Below are 24,607 nucleotides of genomic sequence, written 5' to 3' on the forward strand. Positions count from 1 at the left end.
CATCATACACATCATCTCACCTCACGCCATTGTGTCCACCAACTACACCCTACTGGGAGACTTCAACTTCTACCTCGAAAACCAACTGGACCCCATCACCACATTCCTCCTGGGCAACCTCCACAACATTGGACTCCGATTGATCATTACCGAACCCACGCACTTAGCAGGACACACCCTCGACCTTCTCTTCACAACAGGAAACTCCATCACCTTCAGCCACACCATCAAACTCCCATGGACTGACCATCGATGCGTCCACTTCACCTTTGGAACACCCAACATCCACAGACACCAGCACCTGCTCCCATAAAGAAACTGGACCAGAATCACCGACGACCAGCTAACCTCATCACTCAGCAACTCCACCCCAACCATCATGGAAAATGACGACCCCAACACTGGAGCCGGAACCCTGCACAGATGGATCTCCGACAGCACCAACACTATAGCCCATCAAGAAAAACAACAACACCCACACCAAGAAAGCTAGATGGTTCACCACCAAACTTAGAGAGTCCAGCCGCACTTGCCGCCGCCTTGAAAAGGCCTGGAGGAACACCAAATCCACAGAAGCCCACAACAACTTTAGAGCTGCCACCAACGCCCACCACCAACTCATCAGAAAAATGAGGAAAAAGGCAATTGAAGACAGAATCTCCACTCATGCAGAAAACAGCAAAGGAACTTTTCAACATCATCAAGGAGTTCGCCCAACCCACCAGCGAGTCCACCGACATCCCTCCCTCACAAGCCCTCTGAGAAATACTCAGCACCTTTTTCCACCACAAAATTAAGAGCATCTATGACAACTTCAATGAAGACAACCAACACACTGAACCCTCACCAACCACCCCCGACACTGAAGCCAGCAATCGACAACTGGACAGCCCTCACCATCGAAGGCACACTGAAGACGATGAAGGCAATTCACTCCACGGCCCCCACGGATCCCTGCCCCCACCACATTTTCAACGGAGCCGCCAACACCATCGCACCCATGCTCTTCCACACCATCAACCGCTCCCTGGCAACCGGCTCATTCACCAATGACTGGAAACACGGTAAGATAAACCCCCTCCGCGAGACCTTCAAATGGATCCGCCTCAAACACAGAAAGACCATCACTCAGGCCCTGGTCACCAGCAAGCTCGACTATGGCAACGCACTCTATGCCGGAATAAACAAAAACTTCACCTGCAAGCTGCAGAACATCCAAAACGCCTCCGCTATACTGGTCATCAACCTACCAAGACACTTCCATATCTCCAAGCACCTGTGCACACTCCACGGGCTCCCCATCAAAGCTAGAGTCACCTTCAAGATGCTTACCCACACTCACAAGGCCCTCCACAACACCCCACTGTAGGGATCTAGCTGAGGCGCCTGCCTAGACTGTAATCTCATGCCGGAAGAACAAAGGACTACGAGTCCCAGAAGGCTTAGGGGCATGGGAGGAGATTATTTAGGTAACTCGCGCGCACGTAGGCGTGCGAGTAATTTTGTGACCGGAGTCCTAGTCGGTCCAAGGGCTGACGCCGACTTGGAGAAGATTGCTGTTTGTTTAGTCGATGTCCAAAAGAGCGAGGATCCGCTCTATGCCCAGGGACAACGAACTCAATGGAAAGGCGGCAGCAGGTAAGAGAGAGGAGCGGCTGCTCTTGCTCTCTAGACTCGGGAAGTAGCCGTGCGATATGCGGCATGGTTGCGGGACTGCTTCATGATGTTAACGGAGGGTCCGTGTGCTCAATGACAAGTAAGCAGCGATAGTAGCGGATTTGGTGAGGACTACTTCGTGAAGCTAACGGGGGGTCCGTGTGAGTCAATAACTTTTGTTGAACCTACAACTGAGAGTACTCTAAGTGAAAGCGTGTTGATCTCCAGGAGAGGAGGAGCGCTTGGATTAGGGTTGGACTGGCTCATTGGAATGCGTGTTGATTCCCTCAGAGGAGGAGCGCCAACTTGAGGATTATTAACAAGCGATTGTGACATCGTGGATTTAACCAAATACTCTGGGTTTATCAAATTGGAGAGGTTCCACCTTGGGAACTTATGTACACTGTATTGTGACTAAGATATTACAATTGCTCTGAACTTGTGTTTACAAGATAGGATTAAGAAGGGAAAAACATTGTCTACACTGATGAAGTAATCAGGGAGTAGGCTGAGCAGGGTTAGCCTGCATCACTGGTAGTGATCCTGTTTTGGGGGCTGATTTGTTTTGCAGAGGATCTGCAGATAAGGTACTTTCCGTTTAGTGAGATCTAATGAGAGTAGCCTTTGGGGGGGAATGAGCGATGTGTGCTAATCTTGTTTTGCTTGTGTTTTACAGATCCTTTGTCCCTGCTGTCCAATCCCGTCCTTTGTCCCCTGCCCGATCCGACCTGAACTCAGTATAAATCAGATTGAGTTCGGAACGATCTGGAAGCGGAACCCTTATAGCATCACATCAATCCTGAGGAGCTGGAGGAGCATAACACCCACAGCATACCTGAACAACCGACTCAAATTCCATGCAACACAAAGGACCCTTTGATCAGCCCAGCTCTCCTATGCCGTGCCCGCACCATAAAGACCAGATCGGGAGGCCCCTTCTTCTCCTTCTGCGTGGCAAGAGCCTTCCGCTCCAACTGAGACAGACAATATTGCTCCCCATCTTTACAAGAAACCTCAAAACCTGGCTCTTTGACAGACCCCCTTCTTGATGGCCTGGAACCTGCGACCCCCCCACCCCCCAGCTGCTTGGGACCCTTACGGGTGAGTAGCTACGCATAACACACACCTGATTGATTGATTGGTAGTGTGGGAGAGCTGAAGGCTTTATCAGGGGGTAGTGTTAAGCATCTGTTGTACACACTTGGGCAGCAAATGATGTCGCACACTCAACTGTTTGTATAAAAAATATAATTTAGTTATATTTATTTTCTAGAACCAAGCAAGCCTGGCAAAGGAAAGTGTAAGTGATACTTTTCAAGGCAAGTTGAACAATACAAGAAAGCTGAATGAAAATGCCTTTGTTACAGGTATGTGAATACTTTTGAATACAGTGGAAATTACTTTTCAGATTACTTTATGAATTACTTTTTCTACTCAGTGTGATATGCCTGGATTTCACACTAAGACATTTCGGAGAGAAAATAAAGTAAGTAAAGCAGTTTTTAGTTAATTACAGTTTTTCAAGTTCTCATACAAAACCTTCCTCACTGGGCCCACTGTTATCCAACGAACAGGCCACAAGGATGTGGAAGCAAAGTTCCTAGAGCTAGTTTCAGGGCAAAGGGGGATCCGAGTTAGCACCCAAAGTACACCCACAGTGGCTGGGTGCCGCTGGGTGCAGAGTGTTGTTTTATCGTCTGGTGCCTAGTTGATGTCAATGGAGATTCTCCGGTTACAGCAAAGACTGCAGGCTCGGGGACAAAGATCTTCTGAGGTATGGTATTACTGGGATATTAGCAAAATGGTATAACATGCGTGGAACCATAATAATTTTGGCCAGTGCCACTCGGCCGATAGGGGCTAGGGGTAGCGATTTCCAGAATCCCACCGCGGATCGAAGTCCCACCAGGGCCCGGCGGTGGTTCCCATCGTACATATCCGTTGGGGAGTGGTACAGACGCACTCCCAGATATCTGGGAGCCTCGGCATTCCACGCAAGTGATTGCGTCCCGATCTGCATCTGGAATGGGGCTATGCGTGGGCTGAGTGGATAGAGAGTGGATTTCTCCCAGTTTACCTTCAGGCCAGAGGCTTCCGTGAAGTCATGCAGCGCTTTCCAAATTGGTGTCAAGTCTTGGGTAATGTCCCAGAAATATATCAGAAGATCGTCTGCATAAAGGGACACACAGTGTGTCGTACCTGCCAGGGGAATGCCCCACTCCTCCCCCTCCTGGCGTAAACGTACTACCAGGGGCTCCACCGCTAGGGCGAAGAGGAGATGGGATAATGGGCATCCCTGCCTTGTTCCCCTCTCCACCGTAAATTGCTGGGAAATGTATTTGCCTAGCCTGACCCTCGATGTAAGATTGGTATATAAAAGTTTCGTGTAGGCTACTAATATGGGGCCTATGCCTACCCTGCTGAGGACAGCAAATAAGTAGGGCTATCGTAGTGTGTCAAAGGCCTTTTCCAGGTCCAATATAAGGCAGGCAGCCCGCGGAAATTGCATCTGTGTTTCGTTCTGCAAGTGGAAAAGTCTTCGTAAGTTTTGTGAGGTTGTGCGTCTGGGGATAAACTCACATTGATCTGGGTGGACTAATGGTGTCAAAATTTAAGTGTATCGTTCCACTAGAATTTTTCCTAATACTTTGCAGTCCGTGTTGAGGAGGGTTATGGGGCAGTATGAGGAGGGCAGGGTGGGGTCTCTGTGTGGCTTAGGGAAGGTGACTATGATTGAGTCTCGAAGGGAGCCGGGGAGCGTTCCCCTGTCTAGTGCATCATTATACATTACTGCCATACGGGGAGCCAATTGGGTTGCATACACCCTGTAATATTCTACGGGGAAGCCGTCCATTCCTGGGGCTTTATTACGCGCTAGCGCTCTAATTGCCTGGGTCACGTCTGTGGGCTTAATCCATGTCTCCAATTGCTTTGCATCCTCCGACAGGGTTTGGGGGATTGTTAATGGGTCTAGGAAATTGGCACTTGTTCAGTGAATTTCTCCTGCCGGGCCAATGTAGATACCGGAGTAGTGACCATAAAAGACATTTAGGATGTTGATTTGTGAGTGGCGGAGAACCCCTGTGCTATCCATCACCGCAGTAATTGGCTTGAGCTCCGTGTCTTGTTTGGCTAACCAAGCCAGAAGCGCACCTCCCCTATTACCCTCCCGGTGGATCTTCGCCGCGTATAACCGGAAATTATATTTACGGAGGTCAGTAAGTGTTTCTGCATTAAGTCGTTTTGCTTCTTCCATTTGTTCTGGTGTGGTCTCCCCCCTGTCTGCCTGTTTGGAAAGCTTCGCCAGGGTGTAGTCCGTATGCTGCACCTTTGGTAGTATGGCTGTCGAGCAGAGGAACCAGGTCATGTGGAACGGAGTGAAAGGAGTATATTCTGGTGTTCGGGTTGCGCAACCGCCATACGTCTGCCAGTGCCCAGTGTGTCACCGACGAGTGAAATGCTTCTGTTTGTTTAGGGGCAGGTGAGCGTGCGGGGGGGGGTGAGACCTATCAGGGATATGTCTAGAGCACAGTTATACGGTACAAAAGGGGGTGGTGATGGACGGAGCATCTGAATCAATCAAACACTCACACCCAGTCAAAAGATCTGGGTTTAATCCATCACCATTCTTTAGCCCACTCTGCCACCCCAGTACAGACATGGCTTATTTGCAAATCAGTCTGACCCTGTGCCTCATGGGAACAGTCCAGCCCGAACCGCCAAGCCATGTCTACCCTGGACCGGAAACAAGCTTCCGAGGACCGGTTTCTGGCATTCCAGCCGTCTTCAGCCCAGATTGCTTGAATCCAGTGGCAAAGTGAGCAAGGGACTCACGTCTGAGCATTACCTGCCACACTTATGGCGACCAAAAGCGGTACAAAAGGGGGTGGTGATGGACGGAGCATCTGAATCAATCAAACACTCACACCCAGTCAAAAGATCTGGGTTTAATCCATCACCGTTCTTTAGCCCACTCTGCCACCCCAGTACAGACATGGCTTATTTGCAAATCAGTCTGACCCTGTGCCTCATGGGAACAGTCCAGCCCGAACCGCCAAGCCATGTCTACCCTGGACCGGAAACAAGCTTCCGAGGACCGGTTTCTGGCATTCCAGCCGTCTTCAGCCCGGCTTGCTTGAATCCAGTGGCAAAGTGAGCAAGGGACTCACGTCTGAGCATACCCTGCCACACTTATGGCGGCCAAAAGCGGTACAAAAGGGGGTGGTGATGGACGGAGCATCTGAATCAATCAAACACTCACACCCAGTCAAAAGATCTGGGTTTAATTCATCACCGTTCTTTAGCCCACTCTGCCACCCCAGTTCAGACATGGCTATATGCAAATCAGTCTGACCCTGTGACTCATGGGAACAATCCAACCCGAACTGCCAAGTCATGTCTTCCCTGGACCGGAAACAAGCTTCCAGAGGACCGGTTTCTGGCATTCCAGCAGTCTTCAGCCCGGCTTGCTTGAATCCAGTGGCAAAGTGAGCAAGGGACTCACGTCTGAGCATAACCTGCCACACTTATGGCGGCCAAAAGCGGTATAAAAGGGGGTGGTAATGGACGGAGCATCTGAATCAATCAAACACTCACACCCAGTCAAAAGATCTGGGTTTAATCCATCACCGTTCTGTAGCCCACTCTGCCACCCCAGTTCAGACATGGCTATATGCAAATCAGTCTGACCTTGTGCCTCATGGGAATAGTCCAGCCCGAACTGCCAAGCCATGTCTTCCCTGGACCGGAAACAAGCTTCCGAGGACCGGTTTCTGGCATTCCAGCCGTCTTTAGCCCGGCTTGCTTGAATCCAGTGGCAAAGTGAGCAAGGGTAAGATATTAATACCAATAACAATTTTTGTAATATTGATTTTCTTGATAAGGTTGTGCTGTATATGCAAAGGTAGAAGAGGCTTTAGAAAGGCAATAAAGAAGACAATTCAAGAGCGAAATGCAAGGGAAAGAGAAAGGAATGAAATAGAAATGGAGTAAATTAGAGGAAAGATTTTTAAAGGGACAAAGGAGAAAGATACTAGAGTATAGATTGTACTAATATAAAGAATTTGAAACATGTTCTGCTAAATTTTACAACATTTTTGAGAGATGTTTGGTGATAAAATCACCAGATGAGGGAATTGATACTAGAGTATAGCTTGTACTAATATAAAGAATTTGAAACATGTTCTGCTAAATTTTACAAAATTTTGAGAGATGTTTGGTGATAAAATCACCAGATGAGGGAATTGATGGAGCGAGGTGGCAAAAGCAAAATTTTGTGTATCCCTCGTGAAGTCAATGTTCCATAACGTTAACTTTTACTAATGGTGTGTTGTGGTGAATTAATCAACCATAGTATAAGTTGCACACATATGCACACTTATGTGAATGCTAATTTTGCTTGCATGAAGCAATATAGTTAACTAATTTGTATTGTTATTGGGATGTAAACTAATGCACTGCTTAAATATAAATAAACGCAGCATGAATGTGCTTATTGTTTTTGTGCTAGAAAGTCGTCGGATATGTCAGTATAAAACGCATTTATGTGGCTTATCTGCTAGGTAATAACTAATGGGGAAATATTAGTATGGTGGGAGGTAAACAGAAGGGCTTTAGTTCTATATTTAACATGAATTTGTGTTTGTTTCTACGATAGTTCCAAAAGTGGCCTCTGAGGCCTAGTGAAAACATGGCTGCTCTGGTAAACGGCGAGCGAGTGCTGGACTGCGAATACGCGCCAAAAGCATGCAAGTGAGAGTGAGCTGCCTGTGCTCGGATGGGAAGTTCAAGGCTACATCGCCCTAGAAGTCAGGATGGGTGCCAAAACATGGACATTCAAGTGTTCTGAACGTGGGAAAGAACTGTATAGTTACCAGTCAAGGATGTGCCTAGGCCAAAGACTTTCCTAAACAATACCCATTTATAATTCTGCTGATTCACCGTGAACATGATGCTGTAATGGTGAGGAGATGCTCACCCACCCCAAAATTGTCCAATCCGAACCCGAATTGGTGATTTCTGGATGTAAGACTCTTTAATTTATTTCTTGTTTTCTTTGCAGGACTGAAGGATAAGATGAGGGCACTAGTAAGGGAAGTTAGGAGAGAATGAATTTGGAACTATCAGTTCTTTGCTAAACTTTACACTGAACTTTCAAATAATATCTATTTTCAGAGCTTTAAAATAAATGATCGTTTTTTAAATAAAGTTTTAAAGAAATTTCCTGAATAAAGAATTAATAAATGCCTAAATATCAGACATGCTAAAAATTTGCTTTAATAAAATTAAGACAAAATGGAAAAATCAAGCTGCGCCTATTTTCTTACTAGCAGGTTCATCGCCACTATGGTGGTGTGTCTGAATAAAATTGATATTTGTTGAAAACCATAGTAAACTGATTTAACTAACCCCTCCTGTGCTGATGACGAGCCCAGGCTCATCATGCTGCACGGTGCTCGTGTGCTGGTGACGAGCCTGGGCTCGTCATGAGCCGTAGAACGCTCACACGCAGGGATAATTCCCCCGCTGTGCTGAGCGTTCCATTGCGCGGGCGGGCTCATGACGAGCCCAGGCTCGTCACCAGCACACGAGCACCGTGCTGCATGACGATCCTGGGCTCGTCATCAGCACCGCGGTGCCGTGCGCGGCCCTCCTCCCCCTGGACCGCTGGGGAATTAGCCCCGCGGCGAAGGGGTTAAAACTGCAGGTGTAAATAATAACTAGTTAACTAGGTTTAGACAATCCGCCAATGTTACAGTATTACTCCTTTGTGTTTCACCAATCCCTGAAGTAGAGTTAAAGTGAAAAGAGGAAGTGTGCAGTGTTATGGGCCCCACTGGTGAATGAATATTTCAGGGAAGTGGTGATGCTGGTTTAGAAATTATTTTTGGAGTACCGCTGCAACACTTACCTTCAGTAAAGATATATCTGTAAGAAACATTAGTTAGTGTTAGATTCCTTACCGCCCCACCCATCCTCCTCATTCTGCGAACCAATATCTAGGGTTAAGGTATCTCCCTTTGAGGGCCCTAGTTTCATGGCACCAGTGTCGGTTTCTTGCATGGCTCTGCGTTCCTGCCATGGAAAGCTACGTACAGAACTGATGTCAGAGTGCAAGGTCGGCGTCTAAGTACGACAGACATGGAGCCGCAGACGAGGCCTACCGACGCGCAGGGGTACTGCTGATGAAAACTTTTTGGATCAAGTCTGCGCCTGGGGATATTCTAAGATAAGGAATCTAACACTGACTAATGTTTCTTACAGATATATCGTTACCGAAGGTAAGTAACTTGTGCTTTATGTATATTGATCTTTGTATCTCCTTTACATTGTTTATTTTTCTTATATGAACTTCTTGTACATCTCTTGTATATTTTCTCTGTATTTTCTTTCCATTTCTCTTGTACTTCGGTCTTAACTTTCTTTCTTATTTTCCCTTGCACTTACTCTTGCATATCTCCTTTTTTTTCTTCCTTGCTCACCTTTGATTTTCCTGGCATGTTTGCTATTCCTTTTTCTCCCCTATTCCAATTTCTATTTCTTGGAATCATCCTTGCTCGAACCTTTTTCTTCCTTGTGGTTTCTATTATTGTTTTGTGGAAGAAGGGAAGGTTTGTTGTAACCTGTATTATAATTATATGGTTACTCTCTGTTACTTTCTCCCTAGCTGCTCAGCCAGTGTGAATGTGATGCATGGAATGTTTGTGTGAAGGGCATGTTTGGGTGCCTGCATGCTTGAGTGTGACAGTTGGAGTATGGGCTGAGCAGCAGGCAGAATGCTCCTGGTGGGGCTGCATCTCTACAACTCTACATCGTGTAACAACTTAATAAATTTACTTAAAATGACATCTTGGCTACAGATTTCATCACTACAACATGATGTCAAAGTACCAGCCACATTCATCAGATTTGATGATGTGATATATGAAAAGTTTCATTATTTTGCTAAAATTTCTTTTGTTGTGCTTTTGTTCCTTTTTAAGGTGGAAGGTGATGTAGTAAGTGTAGCGTGGCACTGTGCATTATGCTGTTACGTAAACAAGTTGTAACACATGCATGTTATTGTGCATGTTATTGTGCTTTGAATTTCTCGTGCTCTGAATCCTGTGCTACTGATAAGTAAAGGAGACTTGGGCCACTCAGAAATTCATGGCACTAACAAGCAATATTGATTTTAGCTTTGGCAGCGTTGTTCATTGTACTAGACTTTGTATGTTGACTGTGTCATCATCAATCTACATCAGAGCTTCAAGCAATAAGCAAGGTCCAACATAAATCAGGATGCTGTGATAGCAGGTCCTGTATCAGAAGAACATGCATTCATTGGTAGCTTGCAAAGAACATAAGAAGGGTAGAAGTCACCCCAATTCCTGCAGCATTCAATGACTATGTTAACATAAAATAGGTTGACTGCGCTGGTAGAGGCCGAATCATGTTGCTGCCACAACATGTCTCAGGAACACAGGTTAGTTGTGTTGAGATCAACACTTGGGGGTGTATTGCTGCAGGAGCACACACAAAACAATGTTCAAAACCTCATTCTGGGAAAATGAACTATGCCAAGCTAAAAATGTATTAGAGTGACACAATGACTTTGCATTACACAGTGAAAATGACATAGCCTTTGCAAATGCTGGGAAACCTGTGCAGTGTGTAATTTGCATCAAATAAATTATAAATAGTGCTGTGCATCAGTGACATACTCCAGGAAAACAGCACAACATTGATGGCAAGGTGAAGGAAACCTGCTGCAAAGCTAGGAGTAAGGCACGAAAGTGGCTGGGACAACCCGAAATGGCAGATTAACAGAGCCAGAAGCAGGATGTGATTCCAAGGAGACACGAACCCCAGAAGAGTGATGGCAGAAATTTACTGATGAGGAGGCAGAAATCCTCATCAGTGAGGTAACAAAACATCGGTGTAGGAAATACGCCAAGGAAGTAATTTATAAACTTCTTCATTTGCATTAATACAGCCTTCTCGCTCTCTGTTGCTCTCCACCAACTGTGACACGGACTGTTGTCCACATTCCAGAGCTCCATTTTACATTCTAGTGACAATCCATACACTATAATCAAGACACACTTCGTGTCCTTAAAGCCAAATCATGCATAAAAGCAGGTCTTGGAGTTAATAAAAGATGGCCTGTTTGAAGGATGGCAAAGAATGGTATTAAAATACTTTTAGCAGCTTCTATTTCTGGAAAAAATTATGAATGTGCATACTTGTTTGAACAACTGGATCAACTTGAGGGTGTCCTTGTGTTACTGACTCTTAAAAGAAGTAGCATCTTCTTTCACTTTTACTATAATTTATAGAAAGGAGGAATAAAATATAGAGATTGATTGATTTGTTCGAACTCCCCTGGGGAGGCGTAGCAGTTTTGGCGCATTCCCAGGTTTGCCACTTATGGTAATTCTGGGAATGTGTCAAAATCCATACGTTTTGCGTGGGAACACCCACGCACCACACATGAGATGCCTTCCTGGAGCAGAGTAATGTAACACTGCAATTTGCACTACTTTGCGTTACTCTGGATTTATCAAGACACTGACGACCATGCAAGGTGGCCTTGCGTGGCTTGATAAATCGCATCTCAAGGGTTGCGCCACTTTGGCAGCCTATTGTGTGGTACAAAAGAGATGCAAACCTTGATAAATATAGCTCCACGTTTGTAAAACAGTTCCACAATGCAGCAAAACAAAGACTGTGCAAATTCGATTTGAGACAATCCAAGGGCAGCAGTTCAAGCTTTTATTAGACTTAAATACATTTCTATTCTGTAATGAATGTACAATATATATTTAGACTTATTTCCTGCAATATTAGTAAAATACAGTTCTGTGAAGTTGCAAAACAGCCTCTCTTCAGCACAAACATTCATCAGATTTCAACAGTCGGCTAGTCCTCATTGTCACAAATTTCGAAATGGCATGATGACTTAGCCAAAATGCGTCCAGCGGATGTCCAGAAATCCTACTGAATTTGAGAATATTGGGGCATATTATCAAGACAGGCGACAAAATTATTGTGGGTTTAGCGGCAGAAAACTGCCACTACAACGGCGATAATGGGCTTGATAATATGCTCTATGGAATTCCAATTGAAGCCCATGTTAGATGTGAAGGACATCTAACTTGGGCTTCAGTTGGATTTCCATAGAGCATATTATCAAGCCCATTATTGCCGTTTTAGCGGCCGTTTTAACCCGCTAAAACAGCGATAATTTTATCGCCTGTCTTGTTTTTTTTTTTTTTTTAAATATGTTTATTGTCACAGCAAGGTCACCATTACACTTATATTCATTCCGTTACTTCATTATTACAGGATATAGCACGGTATCAACATCATCTTATCAACACCAGAACTACTTTTTCCTTTTACGTTATGTAGCATTGTGCCTCCCCAATGACAAGAAATATTATTATAAGTGTACAGTCATTTCAATTTTTCATCAACTGAAATGCCCCCCCCCCCCCCCCCCGGCAAATACATGTGATATAGAGTTTTCTCATGCGAGCAATGACCATTCCTTAATATTCTGTGGTGTAATATACATTTGTCGTACCATTCTCACGTTACATTGCAATTGCAAGGTATGTTGCGTTCGGAGTCTGCAACCTGTACTACGTGCATGTAGTTCATGGCGGAGTGCAACAGGCGCTCTACAAAGGAGCCCTCGCCTGTCCTTGCCGGTTTACCTCCGCAGTCCTTATCGGCATAAGTGTTCATTCTATGTGCGCCTTCGCGTACATTTCAAACTCCACTACCATTAAGTTCCAGTCTAGGGAAATCAGAGTTTTGCGTATGCCTCTTCGCTCCTCTCTTTGTAGCTCCTGGCACTCAGCCTTTCCCCATCGTAATACCTCACTATACCATAACTCCATACTCGGCGGTCTCGCCGACTTCCATTTCATTGCTTTCGCCCTCTTCGCTAATAACAGCGCCAGGTCTACAAATCTAGTGGTCACAGTCCTCTTTTTTTCTTTGTGACCCATCCCCAGTATGCTGTATAGTGGTGAGTCATAGGGTCTGCCTCGGGCAATCTCAGTTAGGATGTGATGGATTGTGGCCCAGTAGTGCCCCAACTTAGGGCAGTCCCAAAACATATGTATCATACCCGTGTCATCACGGTGACATCTGGGGCATTGGCTGGAAGTCTCAGGATACATCACGTGTAGTCTGTGGGGGGTTAGGTATGCCCTGTGGACAATCATGAGCTGAATGAATTTGAACTTAGGGTTGCATGACACTTTCTGGGGGAGCTTTAGTACCTTTTCCCAGTCTTTATCACCAATGTCTCTGCCCATGTCACCCTCCCAACGTGTGCGGAGAGGCTGCAGTGGGGTAGCTTTACTAGCTCTGATGCCCCTATTGAGCCACTTTGTTAAATGACTGCCCGATCCCATTAGATATTGCATAGTGAGCAGGGCAGTCGCCATCGGTTTCACGTCCTCCCTCGCCCAATGTACAGATATATAGTGAGTGACTTGTGCATGCACCAGAAACAGCGACCGCAGAGTCTGGTGTAACTGCATGAAGTCTGCGTGTGTAAGAAGTCTGCCCTCCGAAAAGAAGTCCCCCACTTGTGTCACCCCAACCTCGTGCCATGATCTCAGTTTACGCTCCGTGAGTGTGCCAGTTCCTAGGGGGATGCCCAAAAGGGGGATCTTGGGAGCATAAGCCTGCCGTCCACCAGTGTACCTGAGTGCTGCACTCCACTGTTGGATCGCAAGTCTAAGTAAAGGAGGGGCCGGGGCTGGTATTTTCGCTTTGGGGAGCAACAGTCGGTGTATACATCCCCCGTTCCTGTCCGCCTCCGTCATGTTCACCTCGTGCAGATTACGTCCTGCTAGCCAGTAAGCTAACCATTGAAGCTGGCAAGCGTAGCCATATTCTACCAGATCGGGGACTCCCATACCCCCGCCGTCCGTTGGCAATTGTAGTTTAGCTAGACTTATGCGTCTCCTGCCCGCACCCCACACCAATTCCGTCAGCAGCGTGTGTAGTTGTTTAAAGAAGGCCATGGGCACCAGGACGGGCAAATTCGTGAAGAAATATATCAGTCTGGGTTTATCGCCTGTCTTGATAATATGCCCCTTTGTCTGAATTAAGGTGGCCATTGCATTTCTTTATCCTTTCATATACTGCGGAACAAAAGCTACAAATATGGTTGTGATTCGTTTCTAAATGTAGTGGGTTTCTACACTTCCATAACCTTTATGATGAAGCCAAACTGTACATGTTATACGTAAAAAATGCACATGCTTGAATCTTGTTTTCAATGTTCTGATGCTATGTATGAAAATTAACTTCCTAAAGGCTCAGACTAGGGAAATGCTTCTAGGTGGCCCAAGGGACAAGTGAAAGGTACTTTCAGGATATTCATCCATTTCCCCCCAACAAGATATTATTGTGTGGGCTGCGTGACCTTTGCACAAACATATTTCCAATGGACCATTGCTTGATAATGAGATTTTCTAGGATAATAAGTGAACTTCTGCGCTTAGAGATTATTTGGTTTGTGATGTGCAAATGAACAATTCAATCAAATCATGCATTATTCCTGGCTACAAATCTGAACAAAAGACCTATCTCAGAACACTTTAGCTCAGCACACTGGGCAATGACGCAGTCTCTATGTTATGACTAACAGCGACCCATCGGAGAAATCTACAAAAATACCTTCTACAACCACTACTCCTTGGCTTAGAGACTAATTCCACAGTATGCCACAATCTTTATTGATCCAATAATTTTGTGGAGTTAAAACATTTCAACTCGCAGCCACCTCATCTACTTCATAATAGCTCATCTGTTGACTGTCAACCAGTTTTCGTCTCTATAATTGTTCAATTGTGCCAACAACGAGTACTAGAATACTGCTACCAGCAGATTTTAAACTGGCATGATTTTAATTCAGAGGTTACTGTCTTCCAAACAGAAGAATTATGTTCACTGGGTATGCAGGCAGTTCATAGATAAGCTGAATCCCTTATGACTTTTTGGAGCTAGTGAATAGGATCTCACCGATGATATGTCAATTTATAAGATTAGGGTAAATAAGTTTAAAAATAGGTGTCACACTGAACTGTATGAAAATGTATTAAAAGCTAACAAGTAGAACCACAGGAAATCTACCAACACAGGACACTGTTGGACTTAAACTTCCTCAAAACATAGCCACCATAGCTTTCAGTTAGCATGTAAGCATCAGAGACTTCCCACCCATGGTACCATGACTCAACTTCAATGTATAATTAACCTAACATGCCCCGGCAGGAATGGCTCTAGTTCCTCAACATGCAATACCTGCAACCCTCTTGGCAAAGCTTGCAGCTCTGTGCTTCTTGCTTCTGCTTCCTCAGCCCGAATAAAGATCATAAGCGTGTGGAAGAGTGTTTACTTCTCTCCACCCAGAGACTCACAAACCTTTTTCCACTTACTAAGGGACAATTTTTTGAGGCCAACGTTTATTAAATTCTTAAAGCTGTGGCCTTTTTCTCTCTGCACTCTGACTTTAGGTTCCAAGTGTCCTGTTTGCAATGAACACACCTTTATGTACCATGCAAAGCGGTTATGAGAATGGATTTCAAGCATTTCCACCTCCTTCTAGTGCAACTTTTTTCCCCTCTACCTGGAGCATTAGCTAAACACAGGTGCTGACAACTAGTCCTCTGAAAGGTTTTGGTGGAAGCCAGTCTGGCTCTTTCATGAAGTCTTTGTGACTAGATATCACTACTATATTTCTCTTCCCAAAATATGATAACAATACTGCATCATACTGTGCTTGTTACTGTTCTGCAATAAACGTGATGAGCTATAGGCTAGTGGTCCACACTATATCTGGTGCTTGCTACACAAGTAGTTACCAATGCTGACAAGTAGTCTGCGGGATTTGCATGGTGGGGGTATCTAAGTAAGAATGTTTTATTTTCATCCAAATGTTAACAGGATGTAAACCAATCTGTAAGTTCTTCTACTGCATATTAGAACACAGCTTGCACAGCATTCATTTAGTTTCTTTGTCAAGCAGGGCTCCTCAAAACCAACATGGCAGCCACATAAAGGAGCTAAGAGCAGTGCCAGTGACCGCTCCGGCAAGCATTCCCAAAGCCATCTGGGTTCCCACGTTGTTGTAGTTGTCTTCTCGGACAATCCAATGTGTTGTTCCAGGTACTGGATGAAGAGATAAAAAGAAGCATGGATAAATGAAGCTGGAAGTGACCATCACATGTTTACTAAACCAACCTAGTCTAGAAAGGCACTGATGCAAGTCCAAATCAATGCATGTTTTGCCATTTGTGTGGATTTTTTATCTACTGCATTTCACACTGTAAGTTGTTTCTATCTAAAAAGAATAACCTCAATTAATCTGCGGACCTACATGTGGGTTGCACCCAACATAATGATGTGTAATCTTAACAGTGATACTTTGCAAAACTCCTTTACCAACTCCTCGGCCCCAACTCATTGTCATCACCAGGGGTATAAATCAAGCGCCCGGGGACAAGGTCAGTCCTGCACAGTTGTGAGTAGATATACACATCATGATGTGCTTTCTTTTTAATATATCTTATTCATTTTCAAAATGTGACATAATAAAATAAAAACAAACCAAAAACGAATGATGCAGTCACGTTAAAAGCCGCAGCGACATAGCTGTGGCACATATAAAAAATAATAGAGAAAACATACAGCACCACATTATCAGTGTACCAGGAAAGCAACAACAATGTACAGTAGCATAGGTATCCTCGGAGCTCCCTAGTTCCCCTTTCATAGTGTGTTTTCGTACTGGAATTCAGGCATCTCCTTCTCGAGTCATCATACAAGGGGGAATATAACATAAAATGCATTTGTGGCCCCGCAGCTCAGTCCACACATGGGCAGAACTTGTCTCTATTGGGCTCCTTATACCTCCTTTTCACCACATTTCTGCCATGGTTTGCTTATTTCTACATAATTAGATTTAATAATAATAATACTTTTTCTGTATGGCAACTGCACCAGGATTGCATTTGTGTGCCTTACATGGAACTTGACCTCAGACAAAAAGGAACACAACAAATCAATAATGATATGAATAGTCAAAGGATATTTTCAGGGATAGCAGAGAATCAGCGATTAATTCAAGTGAAAGCTGTAAGATATGTTTTCTGAAGCATGATTTAAGTTCTTAGTTTAATAGGCAAAGTGTTTCCATTTGTTTGTTGTAGCGGCTGTCAAACAACTGATTTACCAACTGTTTTCTGTATTGCTACAAGGTAAATTTTGTCTGGGTAGGGATCAATAAGTATTGCGAGTCGCAAATTGCGCAAAATTGCGACTCACTAAACCTAATGTACAACAGTGTCTCAGACACTATTTGCGATTCCCAATGGGGTCGCAAATTGCATGACTCATTAATATTAATGAGGCCCTCGCAATTTGCGACCCCATTGGGAGTGGCTAGCACTCCGAATAGGAGTGACTGCTTTTTCAATAAACGTGTTACTTTTTTTAATGCAGCTCGTTTTCCTTAAAAGAAAAAGGGATGCATTTAAAAAAGAAAAATGAAAGTTTTCAATTTCATTTTTTAGGGCAGGCAGTGGTCCAAGGGACCACTGCCTGCTCTTAAACAATATTTGCAAATGCATTCATAAAGTGTAAGGGGTCCCCTGGAGACCCCTTCCCGTTTACAAGTGGCTTACCACCCTTTTGACAAGGGTGGTAAACTGCGACTGTTTTGCGACCGCAATTGCAGTCACAAAACAATTGTGCATGGCAATTGCACTCGCTATTAGTAAGGGACGCCCTTGGACATCCCTTCCTAATAGGGCGTCGCTTACCATATTTTGAAAGTCGCTAATAGGTTAGCGAGTCGCAATATAGAGTTAGTACATTGGGCAGAAATTCTTTGCAGCCGCAAACGGGCCATATTCCCCTTTGCGAACGCAAAAAAAGGTCGAACATCTGCCCCCTTGTCTCCCTATAGCTAGCCAGGTCTAACTGGGGTGGCATGGTGAGCAAAAACTTGATGGATCTCTTGACTGGGGGAGAATGTTTTTTATTTGTTCTGCATTCTGTCCATCAATTGTGTGTTTTTTGCTTTCTTGCCCTGGTCCCCCTAAGCTCTGATTGTTGTAGATGATGACAACTATTAGGCTGCCCTGTGCCTTCACCATTGTTTTGCACTAGTTAATGTGTAGGCAGTTCTCAGGGACTGCTAATGCCCTGAGCTGGAGTATTATCAGGTTGATGTAGTAATGTATAAATAAGACAATGACATGCTGTTTTACCAAAGTCCACTGAGTTGAGACCTGTTTAGCAGTCTTCACTCCACAACAGAAGTAACAATTGCAGATTTACAAAATATATAGTACACACTAAGGTGCACTGGTTGCCTCACAGTGTGACTGTATATATATATATATATATATATATATATATATATATATATATATATATATATATATATATATATATATATATATATATATATATATATACATATATATATACTCAATACCATTGTGACAGCTTTATATATAATATACCCTCTTCATTTGCAAACAAGGTAATCCAATATATGTTAAACCGTCCTTCGTATGTGGAAGAATGTGTGAATATAACAACATTCCAGGATGGCGCTCATAGTGATGTTTGAGGGTTCAGTCCTATGTTGTTGTCAATGATTGCAAAGAAACTTTATTAACATGCAATTTCCGTGTCACTAATGATACACTGACGAAGGCTCACGCCGAAACACGTCTGTGCGTATTTCCCCCACAATAAACCCTTCTGTGACTTGCAACCCCTCCTTGAGTGCTGCTTCTTTCTTTGAACTCTGAAAAGTTCGAGCGCTATGTAATGCGGCGTCCCACGAGCCGCCAGCAGCACCCGTTCGAGAGTGAGCAGCTTTACGTGGGAGACAAGCGTTTTCCGACAGGAGCTTTGCTGCGCACCGCCGCAACCGCTGGGGCAGAGATCTGACTCATCCGGATTGGACTGAACTGCAAGGAGAGCGCTGGAGTTTTCTGGGGCCCCTGATGGAAGACGTCTTCTCCGGTGAGCCTCTTAATTTACATATGAATGTAAGAGATAGCGGGTGATAGCGGCAGACCGACAAAGGAGGGGAACGAGCACACGGAAGTGGGGAAACCTCCCTGTAAGCTGCCGAAATTTAAACGGTGCAACACTCTAAAGGAAGCAGCATGTTTTCGGACACTGAACGTAAAACATCAGCCAAGGACATGTTCAAACGGCGAGAAACGCCCTCTGAGACAGTAACAACGCCGACGACAGCACCACAGAGCAACAGGCTGAAAGAAACGTTCATGAAGCTGGAAAGGCTTCATGTACGTGAAGTGCGTAAATGGTGGGAAGCCACAAGCCTAACGAATTATGTGGAGGAACAGAGGGTTCCAAGGGGCTTAAGAGTTCATACAGTACTCTCTTACGAACATTCAGATACTCAACTTCTGACGGATTGGTTCGAGCACACAGCATCTTATTGTGAAGGCACCCTCAAGATTTTGGTCAAATACGCCTGGAGCGACAGGGAGAAGGCGATGGCCGAAATCAGATTAGTAGATGAAGAGCTGGAGAAGGAGACAGAGCCGGGACAATTGGCACAGATATCCCAGATGAGGGACCAAATGAAGGCAAGGCTCATCAAATATGAGCAGAAAATACGAATGCGCAAACAAGAGAAATATGAGCGCGATGCCAACGAATACCTCACGGGCCGCGTACTCACCTACGCCAAAAAATATGATGCTCCATGGAAAGCTCTTCAAAAGGGAACCGGGGCTAGCTGTGGTGTCAGCACAATACCAGAGACAGAGACTGTCACCTCGGAGTCTGATGTCACCGAAAATGAATCAGGAGATGAACAACAAGGGGCCGGTGGCTCAGTAAAACAAAACACAACCCATACTGTACAAGGTGCCCGACCCAAAAGAACCCCTTTTCAGGAAGAATTCAAAGTCATCAGAAAGTCCTGGCTGCGCGACGGGAAGAACAAACCGCCGGATGCAGATGCAACAACAACAGCAGGGGGATCAGGAGGACAAGGAGGACGAGGAGGGAAGGCGGTGGGAAGAGGAGGCAGAGGAAGTGCAAGAACATCCCACTGGTCCAACCGCAATACGAACAAGAAACAGTAACAAGCGGTAACTATGGCCCTGAACCCTCGGCCAATCTGATGGTGATCAATCTGACTGAAAAGGAATTGACCGATGCAGAAATTGAAGTAATGAGCCTGGGCCTCACATTTTGTCCCACCAACGATCTGGAATATACGCAAACTAGGATAGATCTGTTCCGCTTTACCAGGAAGCTCAAACTCCACAAACATTTCAAACTACGTCCCCATCTGAAAGAGCACAATAAGAAAGGTGTGAGGATGACGGCGACGGATACCCTAAGCAGTAGAGACCTACCTGCAATCGAGGTCCTTGAGGATTTGCAATCAGAACAGGAGCATGACATTAGCCAATTGAATATCGCACAACGAGCAATCCTACAAGGAGTGGAGCAGGAGCGGGATGAGAGCATGTTGAAACCTACCTCAACTTTTGTTCCACAATCGGCCTGGGACCCTGTGGATGTTTTCACAGAAGCCATGACAAACGATCTCATACAAGCAGGAAAGCGGATCACCGAGCCGTAAAGAACAATATCACTGATCGCCAGCGAATGGCGTTGTCAAACCTGATGAATGACAAAACCATAATGATCAAGCCCTTGGACAAAGGGGGGAATGTGGTCTTAATGGGTAGAGAACAATACAAAAAAGAAGCACTGAGGCAACTTGCAGATGAAAAATTCTACATGAAATGTACAACTGCAACATACCAACAGAGTATCACGGAATATGAGACACTACTTCAGAAGTGGTACAGTCTTCAGATGCTGGGGAAAGATGAGCATCTCTTCTTAAGGAGCAATAATCCAATGATACCCACCTTCTACCACCTCCCTAAGCTGCACAAAAACATTGAATGTCCTCCCGCCGCCCAATTATTTTATCCATCGGCAGCCTGACGGAGAATATGTCCCGCTTCATGGACAATATTCTGTTTCCTTTGGTGGTAAAACTGGAATCCTACATACAGGACACCAAGGACTTTTTAATCAAAATTCAGGAGCTAACATGGAGCCCTCGATACCTGCTGATGGTGCTGGATATCACCAGCTTATATACATGCATTGAACATGGGCATGGCCTGGAGGCAGTTAGACATTCTTTGGAACAGCGCCAGATGAGATTTGCCAAACACAATGAAATGATTGTTGAATTCACAGAATTTTGTCTAACTCACAACATTTTTCTTTTTGAGGACCAATTGTATATCCAAAGGTCCGGCACGGCGATGGGCACCTGCTTCGCTCCCAGCTACGCAAACCTGTTCGTGGACTGGTGGGAGGAGCAGGTGCCCAGGAGCTGTACAGTTGGAAAAGATAGAGGGGAGGTAGTATGCTGGCATCGTTAAATCGACGATTTATTTATTGTCTGGAACGGTGGGACAAATACAGCTGAGGAATATATTAGGTTACTTAACATCAACGACCTAAACCTGCATTTCTCGGGTTCGATTAGTCCGGTGGCAGCGGATTACTTGGATCTGAGGGTATTTGTCGAGGAGGACCACCTGCATACTGCCCTCTATAGGAAAGAAACTGCTGGCAATTCAACACTCTTTGCCAGCAGTAGCCACCCTCCCCAGCTCATAAAGAGCATTCCTTACGGAGAACTTCTCAGGCTCAGAAGGAAATGCTCTCAGGATTCAGATTTTGAGGCGGCTGCCTCAGAGTGCTTGGCACGCTTTTCTACTAGAGGCTATGGTGAGGAACTTCTTAATAAAACATTGAAGAAAGTAAGAAGGATACAAAGGGCGACATTATTAAATACCAACAACCAAGGCGGTGGTCGAGATAAGAAAGTTGCCGCTAATGAAGGGAAATTCAGATTGATTACCCCCTACTCGTCAGGTGCCAATGACCATAGAGCAATGCTAAACAAGAACTGGCATATATTACAAACGGAGAGCATATTAAAGGAGGATCTACCTGCCCATCCTCTATTAACATTCAGTAGAGCTAGATCATTGGGCGATATCCTGGTCTCCAGTCATCTGGAGAAACCCATACCCAAAACGAATACCTTGAAACAATTGATGGGATTCTTTCCCTGCGGGCGTTGTAAAGCCTGTGCCGGCAGCAGGAGAGTGCTGTCGTATACCATACCTGATACAGGGAGAGTATTGCCCATCAAGAAATTCATAACCTGCAGTTCCCAGTTTGTGGTGTACTGTTTGCTCTGCCCATGTGGCTTCCGCTACATTGGCAGTACAATAAAGGAACTCAAACTGAGGATATTGGAACATCTACGTGCAAACGAGAAGGCGGATCCCGCCTACCCGGTTGCCCGGCATTTTGCCGAAGTACATGGAAAGGATCGCAACAAACTCCAATTCTTTGGGTTGGATATTGTCCCACCCAATGTTAGAGGAGGTGATCGTTTAAGAAGATTACGCAGGTTAGAATCAAGGTATATTATAGATCTTTCCACCAAACACCCAAATGGACTAAATAGTGGAGAAGACATAGCATTCCATCTAGGAAAGTGATATCACAATAACGAAGTCACAGTTTGGGAATGGCCTCCTTTAAAGACAGAATAGGAACTTTACCATTATCATGCCATTACTGGACTCCCATTATCTGTAGTCTTAGATGTTTGTTTGGGCTAGGAATAGGATGGGAGCTGCTAGATATATACAAGCAGATAGAAAGGACATATGACTCTTTATCTTGATTCTTTCGTCTTTGAATTTGTATATTCTCCCTTTTGCTGCCCTATATGAATACTGACTTGCTTTGCTTTAGTTTGTTTTTCTTTGGAGTCTAGCCTGCACGCATTTACCATCTATATAGTGAGGGCATGGCTAGAAGCACACCACTGGACGAACAATGTTACTGTAATTTGAACTGAACTTTGTGTATACGAAAAATTTCATAATTTGAGCTGATGAGCATAGATTTTTGATGAACTGTGATGTTATGATTCTTTGATGAACTATAGTGTTATTTTCAGTGGATAGAAAATGCTTATATCATGATGGGACAACTTGCACATGGGACATTAGCCGATCCACAGCTTTATTTTATGTCAATACCATTGTGACAGCTTTATATATAATATACCCTCTTCATTTGCATATGAGGTAATCCAATATATGTTAAACCATCCTTCGTATGTGGAAGAATGTGTGAATATAACAACATTACAAGATGGCGCTCATAGAGATGTTTGAGGGTTCAGTCCTATGTTGTTGTCAATGATTGCAAAGAAACTTTATTAATATGCAATTTCCGTGTCACTAATGATACACTGACGTTTTTCCCTTCCAATAAACCCTTCCGTGACTTGCAACCCCTCCTTGAGTGCTGCTTCTTTTCTTTGAAGAAAAGTCTCTGAAAAGTTCGAGCGATATATATATATATATATATATATATATATATATATATATATATATATATATACTGCCAATAAACAAATAAAAGATAACATGTTGGCGCGATTAGTTAAAGAGGAAGAAATAATTAGAAAAAGAAGAGAGTTTAAACAAGATTATGAACGGGGGCAAGCCTTCACGTTTGCCAAATGCTTTAACGCTGTAAAGAAAAACATTACAAGACCTGTGGCAGCACCTCTCCACTATCAAGTACCCAGTAATCCGCCTAACACCTCTACTACAACCACATCCCTATGTGATCTGAGCTCAATACCTGACAGTGGCTCAGACAATGATCAAGCAGGTTTTAGTGGTGATTTGGGGTTTCATCTGTATTCCTTAGCCCAGGAAGTGGACTGCATGAGGCGGGATCGCCTCGAGTCATTACGGCCCAGGCAGTCAAAGTCAGGAGCGGCAAAAACTTCAAACGCCAACAACGACGTAAATGCAGCCGGGCGAGGAAGGGGGAACAGAAACAAGAATTACAATTGGAGATGCAAAGCAACGCCTCAATAGACAATTCAACCTGCAGCAATTCTGTTATAAATCTCTTGCAATTGAGCTGAATGCAGCGGAAATTCAAATATTATCTTTAGGATTGTCGTTCAGTCCTGAGAGTAATTTTCATTATGCTCAGACCAGAGTGGATATATATCAGTACATTCGTAAGCTTAAACTGAAAAAATTATTTTCGACAAGAGAAAACAGAACTATTTCTGTAGGAGACATGACTACCCATTCCAACAGTCCAGGCAATCTGACGGCCAGAGACATGGGGTTACTGAAAGATCTACAGCTGTTGCAAGGTGAAAGTACCCAGTCTTCAAACAATTACCTTAATTTGGCAAGTTCCGGAACAGTAGGTGCATTTTTGCAATTCAAAGCAAAATCAACCTTTTGCCCATTGATGATCAAGGACAATATTGACTATTATCACGAATTGGTAACTGCGGATGTGAAAAAATTACATCATAAGATTGCACGTTGTCAGTTTAATTACTCTAAGCAAGATAAATTGTATCATGAGTTAATTAAAAAATTGCAAAATGATAAATCAGTGATTATTCGTCAATCTGACAAAGGTGGCAATATAGTCATTTGGCCTAGGGACAAGTACTTAGAAGAGGCTTGGCAACATCTTAATGATAAGAAATGCTACAAGAGGGTTGATTTGCCTACTGTTAAATCATCTTGGAATAACTACTACTTGAAATTAGTAGCTTGGAAAAGCCTAGGGTTGCTAAGTGTAGATGAATTTAAATTCCTTAAGAATGACAACCCAGTCATTCCGTGTATTTATTTTATACCTAAAATACACAAGCACTTATCCCAAACTCCAGGCAGACCTATCATTTCAGCCTGTAATAGCCTCTTAGAAAACACATCTAAGTACATTGATTTCTTCCTGCAGGAAAATGTGACTCACCTGCCCTCCTATGTACAGGATA

General features: G+C 44.2%; 1 protein-coding gene across 1 annotated transcript in view; it reads right to left on the minus strand.

Annotated features, from left to right (window-relative positions):
• Positions 1-12,146: 12,146 nt before the first annotated feature.
• The window catches only part of PLEKHB1 (pleckstrin homology domain containing B1), a 569,304-nt gene continuing 556,843 nt past the window's right edge, over positions 12,147-24,607 (minus strand). Inside the window, exon 6 of the mRNA XM_086933840.1 lies at positions 12,147-15,834. Coding sequence (XP_086789966.1) covers positions 15,698-15,834 — 137 coding nt within the window. The 3' untranslated portion in view covers positions 12,147-15,697. The remainder of the gene's footprint in view (positions 15,835-24,607) is intronic.

The sequence above is a fragment of the Lissotriton vulgaris genome, chromosome 8 (assembly GCF_964263255.1).
Source record: "Lissotriton vulgaris chromosome 8, aLisVul1.2, whole genome shotgun sequence".
Taxonomy (NCBI): domain Eukaryota; kingdom Metazoa; phylum Chordata; class Amphibia; order Caudata; family Salamandridae; genus Lissotriton; species Lissotriton vulgaris.